Genomic DNA, 9,421 nt, shown 5'->3' on the forward strand with positions numbered 1-9,421 from the left:
AAAAAAACAAAAGAAATTTAATCACGTGGCATCCGAACATAGGATGCGCGATTACGGTGGGCCATAAAGGGCATCGGTGTGTTGTATGTTCACCCTCCGTTTTGTCTGACCAGCCCAAATCGGATCTTTGTTAGGACGTGTCCAGCACTTGTAATAGTTTCGTCTGCTCTAGATTTCATTCTCTGGAATTTGAGCAGTCAATTTACCGCCTTAGGTTTCGAAGTCACGAGAGCAGTACCCTTATCCACGCAAGAAACCTTATCTTCTTTCGTTCTCCGTGTGTTGAAACCATCCCATTAAAAAGGATGTGACATCCTTCCCCAACTCGTCTAAAGAACCACAACCTTCCCATCCACAGCTCCATTCCAATCCTTTTTTCTGTGCTGCTATCGAAGCAATCCTCACTTTTTAACTTTCGTGCCTCTATTCGATTCTTGGTATTATTAGGTTTAGAGTTAAGAGAAGCAAAGAGGAAGAAGTGAGACCGAGAAAGTGAAGATGTTGGCCATCTTCCACAAGACCTTTGCCCACCCCCCTCAGGAGCTCAAATGTCCTGAGTCCACCTACGGCGGCCCTCCCAAGCCCGGCTACCGCCGGCGCCAACCCAAGAACCCTGATGAGATCCTCCGGGACTTCCACTCCACCCACCCGGCCCACTCCTTATGCGCCACCTTCCGCTGCGGCGCTGCCCTCGCCTGTCTCGGCCTTGACGCTCCCCATCCCTCCCTCCACCACCAGAGGTCCGTTTCTTCGTATGCCTACATAACATTAGCATCACAAGTGTGTGTACGTAGCATAACTGTGTTGTGCTGCAGGTTGTTCTGTAGCTTTGATGAGGTATACTGCATGTTCGTGGGGAGCCTGAACAATCTGAGCTCTCTCATCAGGCAGTACGGGTTGTGCAGCAAATCGACCAACGAGGCGCTGCTGGTGATCCAGGCCTACCGTACTCTGCGCGACCGGGGTCCGTACCCCGCCGACCAGGTCCTCAAAGAGCTCGCCGGCAGCTTCGCGTTCGTCGTCTACGACAACAAGACCGGTGCCGTCTTCGCCGCTCTGGTACGTACGTGCATTCGCGCAATGTGCTCGACCTATTTAACGTGGCTACACGCACTTAACTTGGTCCTCATTCTCGATTGGCCAGAGCTCGGACGGTGGCGTGCCACTGTACTGGGGCATCGCTGCGGATGGGTCGATTGTGATCTGTGATGATGTTGAAACCATGAAAGAAAGCTGCGGCAAATCTTACGCTCCGTTCCCTACTGGTATGGAGACAATCTCTATGGCTGTTGTTATAGGCGTATATAATATCTAACTTGAGATCGGCATGTGAACTGGTTGGTTCAGGGTGCATGTTCCACAGCGAGGGAGGGTTGAGGAGCTTCGAGCACCCAACGAGGAAGATGAGGGCGATGCCGAGGGTGGACAGCGATGGGGTGATGTGCGGCGCCAGCTTCAGGGTGGACACCTTCTCCAAGGTCAACACCATGCCGCGGGTGGGAAGCGCCTCCAACTGGGCCTCGTGGAATGACTGACTCCTACTGAGGCCGATCGGATGCTGGTGGTGTTTGTCTATGTACAGTCTCGGAGCTTCCGTTAAAATATAGTGTGTGAGAATTGTTATATGATCCGTATCCCTGTGAGGACATAATGGATTTGCGTCTGTCTCGGCATGATTGCTTCCTGAGTGCTGGATATATATATATAGGTGTTAACTTTCTTTACTTAGATAGGTGAATATTAATGATAATTAATTTGGTTTTTCTTGATGGATATAAATAGGAGGGATATTTGTAAATGATCTTAAAATTTGAAAGATATATGATATATTCAATTTGTATGAGTAAACATCTTATTTTAAATTTTTTTGAAAGTTATATTTAAAATCATACAAAAGTTGAACCTTTCTCATCGATAAATAAAAAATATACATAAAATCATCTCATATACCATAGTAGTCCTATAAAATTTTGAGAAATTTTGAAAATATCAAATTAAAAAAAATCCTCTTGGCTATTTTATTGCAAATTTTTTATTATTGGTTTTTTATCGGATGGTATTTTCCCTATTCATTTTTTTTACTTGAGTGTTTTCTCACTTTGATAAAAATATTATTAGACTTTTACTCGATCATATATATTATTGAAAAAAATAATTAATTATCATAAAATTTATAAAAAAAATAAAGAATAATATTAATCATCTTAGAATCATATTCTAGTAATCCTATTGAATTTTGAGTTAGTTCAATGGAAGTGAAAGGTACTCAAGTTACATTCTAGATTAAACGATGTTACACCGATTTAACAAATCTTAAAATTCGATAATTAGTTATTATAGAATCATCAAAAAAAAATATTTAAAAATTATTTTAGGAGTTCTAGTGATTTTGTGAAAATCAATTTAGTAGAAGTTGATCAAGATAGTGATAGATGATAGAATCTATTCCAAAAAATCTTTAATTTTTTATATTTAATTATTATAAAATTTCATTAAAAAAATACTAATCATCTTAGTAAAATTTAAGTTAGTATAGTAAAAATTAACCAAGTTATAGTGGAAATTAAACTAAGTTATCATATAGAGGATTTGATTAAAATTTTCATATCCCCCATAATTAGATACTGAACCAAATATTGATTAGATTCTATTTTGACCATATAAACAGGGTTCAATGACAACAATAATATGTGTGAATTTTCGTCCCCTTTCTTTCAACTCTTTCATCGTATCTTTTTGTCGTTGCCTCCTCCTTGTCCTCATATCCGATAGATTTGTTTAATGAGATCTATCTTGTCATCGTGACTTTGTTCTTTTTATCTTTAGTCACGGATTTCCATCCAGCAATCTTCACTCCCTCTTTATCGGATCTCCACCGCGACTCCCCACTGTTGTTACCTTTGCTGTCGCTGCCACAACCCCTCTCTTTCGCTCTAACAACCTCTCTTGTGGCCACAGACGTGCCTGCTAGTGTCCCTTGATGAATGCCCAGAGCCGGTCGGCGACTCTGTTTTGTTCGGCTGCCACCTTTCCTTTAGTCGATGATTACTATTCGGATCTCCATGGACTGTCACGAATAGTCATCACGCACCCGCAACAACTCCGTTCAACGAACTATTTGTCGCTCTCATCTACATATACAGTTGCTTGACAGCATGTTTTGTCTTGGTTAAGAGTCATTTTGCTTGTAAAAATGTAAGTTCGAACAAGTTGCAGCGCTACAAAGTGACCGCTCACCGAACCGAGCAAAACAACCCCAAACAGCCCAAAACAGCTCCGTTTTCGTGTGCCATGAGCTATTTTTTGCAGTCCGCCTCCGCTCACAAAACGTCAGCCATCTCAGCCCCTTAGAACCACCCAGGTGGCATAAGGCTGGATGGGACTTTGGTATAGTGTCGAGCATTGAATAATCTTTCGCAAGCTCGCACGTTACCTTGACGGGAACTTGTTGTCGCGCCCGACACCCGGTGAGCAGTTGTTTGTGGACTTGCAGCTATTCATTCAACCTTCTAAAGTTTTTGTTTTCCCCCTCTCCCTCTTTTCTCTTATGCATGCAAGGTGCTTGCTGAATTGCTTGTAAAGCTTCCCCTTTTCGCGAGACATCGGGACTTGTTTGTTGCTCGTTCTTCGAACTAATCAACTTTCTCTTTTTATAGTCCTTTGGGACCTGTGAGAGGTTGCAAGTGGGCTGATCTTTGCATATGCAAATCGCAAGGGCGAAGCGTGACTTAGGAAATGCGAGCTAAGTTCGCGTCTTTGCCGCAAGGATGTTTCGCAACTTAGGCAACGTAAGCTAAGTTCGCGTCTTTGCCGCAAGGGTGCCTCACGCCTTAGGCAATTCCAGCTAAGGCCGCGACATTGTGGTATTAGAGTGGGCAAGTACTTCGAGTGAGCAGCGAAGGAACTTCGCAACTTCACCATGGCAAAGCATCGTGGCAAATCAAGCAAGACGGGGCAAGCTGGACCCTTGCCCCAAGCAGCTATAGGTGGGCTGCATGTGAACACTCGCTCTCATGCTGTTGGAGCCGCTCAAGAGGAGCGCGATAGTGAACATGATGAGCGAGACGTTGGCTACTCTTCGCGAGCGGAAGAGGCACAATCTGGAGCGCCAACCGAGAAAAAGAGTCACAAGGAGAGACTTACAATGGCGGAAACCCGCTTAGACGTTCTTGACGTGAGCTTGGAGAAACTCTACCATGGCCAACAAAGGCTTGTTGGGGTAGAGAGCTCGCAAGAAGAAGCAAAGTCCAGGATTGACAAGGTTGAGGCCCTAGTCGATCGATTGTCAGATGACACCAAAGACTCTGTACAACACTTGCAAGAAGTTATGGCGGAACTCACTTCGAGGGTGACCATGCTCACAAGAGCACTAAATGCGGGAGGAAGCAACACCCGCATTGCGTTGCCACAAAACTTGAGGGCACCCAAGCCTCATGGTTATGGAGGGGCCAGAGATGCCAAAGAGCTCGAGAATTTTCTATTCAACATGGAATAATACTTTCGAGCTACGAGGCCTGATTCTGAAGAAACCAAAGTTTCCATAGCAACTATGTATCTGAACAGAGATGCAAAACTTTGGTGGAGAACCCATTGGGAGGAGATCAAACAAGGTCGGTGTCGAGTTAAGACACGGGAGGAATTGAAGTGGGAGTTGAGAACTCAGTTCCTACCGGAGAACACCGAGTTCATCGCAAGAAGGAAGTTGAGACAACTACGCCAAAATACTTCCATCTGAGACTACATGAAGCAATTTTCTGCGCTAATGCTGGACATCCAAGACATGTCCGAGAAGGATAAGCTATTCAGCTTCCTTGATAGTTTGAAGCCATGGGCGCAACAAGAACTACATCGAAGGAATGTCTCTGATTTGATCGGGGCAATTGCTGCTGTAGAAAGGCTCACCGACTTCATTTCCTCTAAAGACCCGGGAAGAAGGAAACAATCTTCAAGTAATTTCCCTCCAAAATATTCTCGAGGGAAGGAGCTCGAGGGCGAACAAAAGAAGAAGGGTTCCCACAAAGAGCCAAGCCCGAAAGGCAAGGCCCCGAAACCTGGCGGGTGCTTCTTGTACGGAGGGCCGCACATGGTGAGTGAGTACCCACAAAAACAAGCACTCAATGCTTTAACAGCCTCCATTCACCCCCCCTCCCCCAAATCGAACAAGGGCAAGGTTGTCGCTCTTAGTTCGAGTAGTTCTGAAGCCAGCAGTGACGATGAGGAGTCGCAAGGACTCCGGATGGGAGCGATGCATTTGTTGAACGCCATGCGGGGTCAAGTGGGGGAGAACACAAAGACCAAGCTACAAAAAGTAGGAAGTGGTGAGCTGATGTATGTAGACATCAAGCTAAATGGCCAAACAACCCGTGCAATGGTGGATACGGGTGCTACCCACAACTTCATTACCGATCGAGAAGCAAAGCAACTTGGGTTGATCTTGGAGAAGAGCCCAAGTCGAATGAAAGTGGTGAATTCGGAGGCCAGGCGAATCTCCGGGTTGGTAAAGGGGTTTTCATCAAGATCGGAACATGGAGCGAGAACACCAACATGATGGTGGTTCCACTGGACGACTTCCAAGTGATTCTTGGAATGGAGTTCATGCACGTGGCGAAGTTTGTGCCAATGCCGTTCCTAAACTCCCTATGTATGATGGGAGGTGATGACCCCTGCATGGTTCCCGTCTCTCGGAGAGGAACCAAGGAACCCCAACATATATTGGCATTGCAATTGAAGAAAGGGGTGTGAAAAGGTGAATTAATATTCATGGCTGCTATGAACCTAGAGCCACTCGACGAGAAGGCCATTCAAGAACCTGTTGTAGTGGCGAACGTCCTGAAAGAGTTCATTGACGTTATGTCACCCGAGTTGCCAAAGACTCTTCCACCATGCAGAGGCGTGGATCACAACATCAAGCTAGAGCCAAGAGTGAAGCCTCCAGCGAGACCACCCTACCGTATACCCCCGCCATAGTTGGCAGAACTCAGGAAGCAATTAGGTGAACTGCTAAGCGGTGGTCTCATCCACAGCTCTAAAGCACCATTCGGAGCTCTAGGTCTCTTCCAGAAGAAACAAGATGGGAGCCTCCGACTATGCGTTGATTACCGAGCCCTAAACAAAGTGACAATGAAGAACAAGTATCCCATCCCGCTCATCGCGGACTAGTTCGTCTAGTTGGGCAAAGCCAAGTATTTCTCAAAACTTGACCTTAGGTCGAGGTATTAGTAGGTGCACATTGCTGAAGGCGATGAAGCGAAGACTACCTGTGTGACCAGGTATAGAGCGTTTGAGTTCTTGGTGATGCCTTTTAGCTTAACCAACTCTCCGGCCACGTTCTGCACTCTCATGAATCAGCTATTCAAGGAGTATTTAGATAAGTTCATGGTTGTCTACTTAGTTGATATCGTCATCTACAATCAAATGCTCGAGGAGCATGTCAAGCACCTTCAGACAAATTTCAAAGTTCTCAGGGAGAACACTTTATTCATGAAAAGGGAGAAATACTATTTTACCCAAACGGAGATCTTATTCTTGGGGCATCGAATCGGTGATGGTTCCATTCTGATGGACAAATCAAAAGTGTAAGCGGTTGCGGAATGACGAACTCCAAAGAAGGTGCCAGAGTTGAGATGCTTCCTTGGTTTCGTCAACTACTATCGACGCTTCATAGCGGGGTATTCGAAGTATGCAACTCCACTGACGAAGTTGCTAAAGAAGGAACAACCTTGGAAGTGGTATGACAAATGTGAAATAGCATTCCAAGATCTGAAGGCTACTGTTCTGGAAGAACCGGTGCTCAAATTGTCGGACTATGGAGAGCCTTTTGAAGTCTATACAAATGTTTCGGACTTCGCTATTGGGGGAATACTCATGCAGGAGGGTCATCTGGTGGCCTACGAGAGTCGCAAGCTTAACGAGATCGAGCGGCGATATCTAGTGCATGAGAAAGAGATGACAGTGGTGATCCATTGTGCACAAGTTTGGCGACACTACTTTCTTGGATCATGATTTGTGCTAAGGACAAACAACATCGCTCTAAGCTATTTCCAAATGCAGAAGAAACTTTTCCCAAAGCAAGCATGATGGTAGGACTTCCTAGCTGAATTTGATATAGCAATGGAGTACAAGCTTGGAAAGGTAAATTTCGTGGCTGATACATTGAGTCGAAAAGTGGTACTCGTGAATACCGTACAATTGGAGGGCAGAGGCCAAGCAAGTCAGTTGCACTCCAACTTCCTTTCCAGGATCAGGGATGGACTGTATAGTGACCCCCAAGCAGTTATCCTGATGTAGCTCATTAAAGAAGGCAAGACACGATGATTTTGGGTCCAAGAGGGACTCGTGTACACAAAAGGGAATAGGGTTTATGTTTCTCGAGTGGACAATTTAAGGTGTAAACTCTTAAGAGAGTATCACGATTCCCTTTGGGCTGGACACCCAGGTATTCACCAAATGTTAGCTCTTGTGGAGAAGGTCTTCTACTGGCCGAAGATGGGGACTGATGTGGAGGAATATGTTCGAACGTGCCTCACTTGCCAATAAGACAAGGTAGAGCAGCGGAAGCCAGTGGGACTTTTGGAGTCGTTGCCTGTACTAGAAAGGCTGTGGGAGAGCATTTCCTTGGACTTCATTTCAAGCTTGCCACTAGTAGGGAGACTCGGATCGATACTCGTGGTAGTCAATCAATTTTCAAAGTATACAACTTTCATTGTTGCTCCCCTACACTGTTCAGCAGAGGAGGCGGCCAAGCTGATGATAAAGGATGTGGTGAAGTATTGGGGAGTCCCGCACAATATCATCAGTGATCAAGATGCTCGGTTCCTGGGACGATTTTGGACCGAGCTATTCAAATTGTTAGGATCAAGTTATACTTCTCCACAAGCCTCCACCCCTAGACGGATGGCTAAACCGAAAGGATAAACTCACTCTTGGAGCAATATCTTCGGCACTACGTGAGTGCCAACCAACGAGATTGGGTGAAGTTGTTGGACATTACCTAATTCTCCTACAACTTGCAGCAGAGCTCTTCATCCAACAAGAGCTCCTTCGAGATCATTATTGGACAACAACTGTCAACACCTCACACTATGGCAATTGGGTATACTGGGAGTAGTCTGTCAACCTACCACTTTGCCAAGGAGTGGCACCGAAATGCAGATATTATGTGTGATACCGGGGAGGGTAAAAACACAGAATGGATTTCGAAAGAACACCGATAGAACAGTTGTTCAGATAGAAATGTCACAGAAGGCAAGGAACGAACTTTTGAAGAAACTTCGGTAAAACGAAATATAGCTCACCACCAAGTTTATAAATAAAAAAGGATACAGAAGATCACCACCCTAATGATAATAAATAAGGATACAGAACTGAAAGCAAAAGACTCACCACTCAAGGACGCATCCAAGATATATAGAGTTCAAAAGAGCACTCCAAGAGAGCTTCTGCCAATATCCTCAGTTTTCTAAAGTTTTTTCTAAGCCCTAAACCCCAAAATAAATACTAGTGCATGAAACAACCCTTCATGCATAGGAAATTTCAAAATTAAGTGCTTTACAACTGCCAACCAACTCCATTAATGAATTCCTTAGCCATCAAGAAAAGCACCATGATACAGCTTTACAGCTGCCAACAAACTCCATTAATGTATTCCTTTGTGTTGGGAATATGCTGATGATCTGTCTTATCTGAGTAGGCTGAGTTGAAGATTATGTAGCAATATTGTTGGTTGAAAAAAATATCATATTATCAGTATGATCTATATGAGCAGATTATAGCAAATTAGAAACTCCCGTGTCAATCTCCCCTGGTTGAAAAAGACTTGTCCTCAAGTTCTTGTTTGTTTCATCATCATGATTATAAAAAGGACTTAAGTCAGCCACATTAAATGTTGGGGATACTCCGTAATCTTTAGGTAGCTCAATCTCATAAGCATTTTTGCCAATTCTCTTAAGCACCTTGAATGGACCATCAGCCTTAGGTTTCAGTTTTCCAAATTTTCCCGACGGAAACCTCTCCTTCCTTAGATGAATCCAAACCAAATCACCTGCATTAAACTCCACAAGTTTTTTGTGTTTGTTAGCAGCTTGCATGTACCTCTCATTTTGTTTCTCAATGGTTGCTTTCACACCCTCATGTAGCTTCTTTATCTGCTTAGCTCTTTCATCAGCATCTCCACTAAATTGTGTTGTTGTAGAATGAGGGATTAAGTCCAAAGGACCAGCAGGATTAGCACCATAAACAACCTCAAAAGGACTCTTACCAATACTATGATGCATAGAACGATTGTAGGCAAACTCAATTTGTGGAAGAATGACATCCCATTGCTTAATATTCTTGCCAACATAGCTTCTAAGTAAATTTCCCAAGCTTCGGTTTGTTACCTCAGTTTGCTCATCGGTTTGTGGATAATGTGAGCTGCTGAAAT

At 44.3% G+C, this 9,421-nt stretch overlaps 1 protein-coding gene across 1 annotated transcript; it reads left to right on the top strand.

Annotated features, from left to right (window-relative positions):
• Window positions 1–364: 364 nt before the first annotated feature.
• On the top strand, window positions 365–1,724 carry LOC135643830 (stem-specific protein TSJT1-like). Its single transcript, XM_065161194.1, has 4 exons — window positions 365–740; window positions 816–1,059; window positions 1,145–1,265; window positions 1,348–1,724. The coding sequence occupies exons 1-4, from the start codon at window positions 499–501 to the stop codon at window positions 1,533–1,535; spliced, it is 795 nt and encodes a 264-aa protein (XP_065017266.1). The 5' UTR covers window positions 365–498; the 3' UTR covers window positions 1,536–1,724.
• Window positions 1,725–9,421: the final 7,697 nt, after the last annotated feature.

This window comes from Musa acuminata, chromosome BXJ3-7, assembly GCF_036884655.1.
Source record: "Musa acuminata AAA Group cultivar baxijiao chromosome BXJ3-7, Cavendish_Baxijiao_AAA, whole genome shotgun sequence".
Taxonomy (NCBI): domain Eukaryota; kingdom Viridiplantae; phylum Streptophyta; class Magnoliopsida; order Zingiberales; family Musaceae; genus Musa; species Musa acuminata.

What these genes read in the sequence shown, in the direction of transcription:
- LOC135643830 (XM_065161194.1), top strand. Translation starts at nt 499, where the DNA reads ATGTTGGCCATCTTCCACAAGACCTTTGCCCACCCCCCTCAGGAGCTC. An exon ending in GTGCCGTCTTCGCCGCTCTG is followed by an intron (nt 1,060 to 1,144) that starts GTACGTACGTGC and finishes TCGATTGGCCAG; the next exon opens with AGCTCGGACGGTGGCGTGCC. An exon ending in TTACGCTCCGTTCCCTACTG is followed by an intron (nt 1,266 to 1,347) that starts GTATGGAGACAA and finishes TGGTTGGTTCAG; the next exon opens with GGTGCATGTTCCACAGCGAG.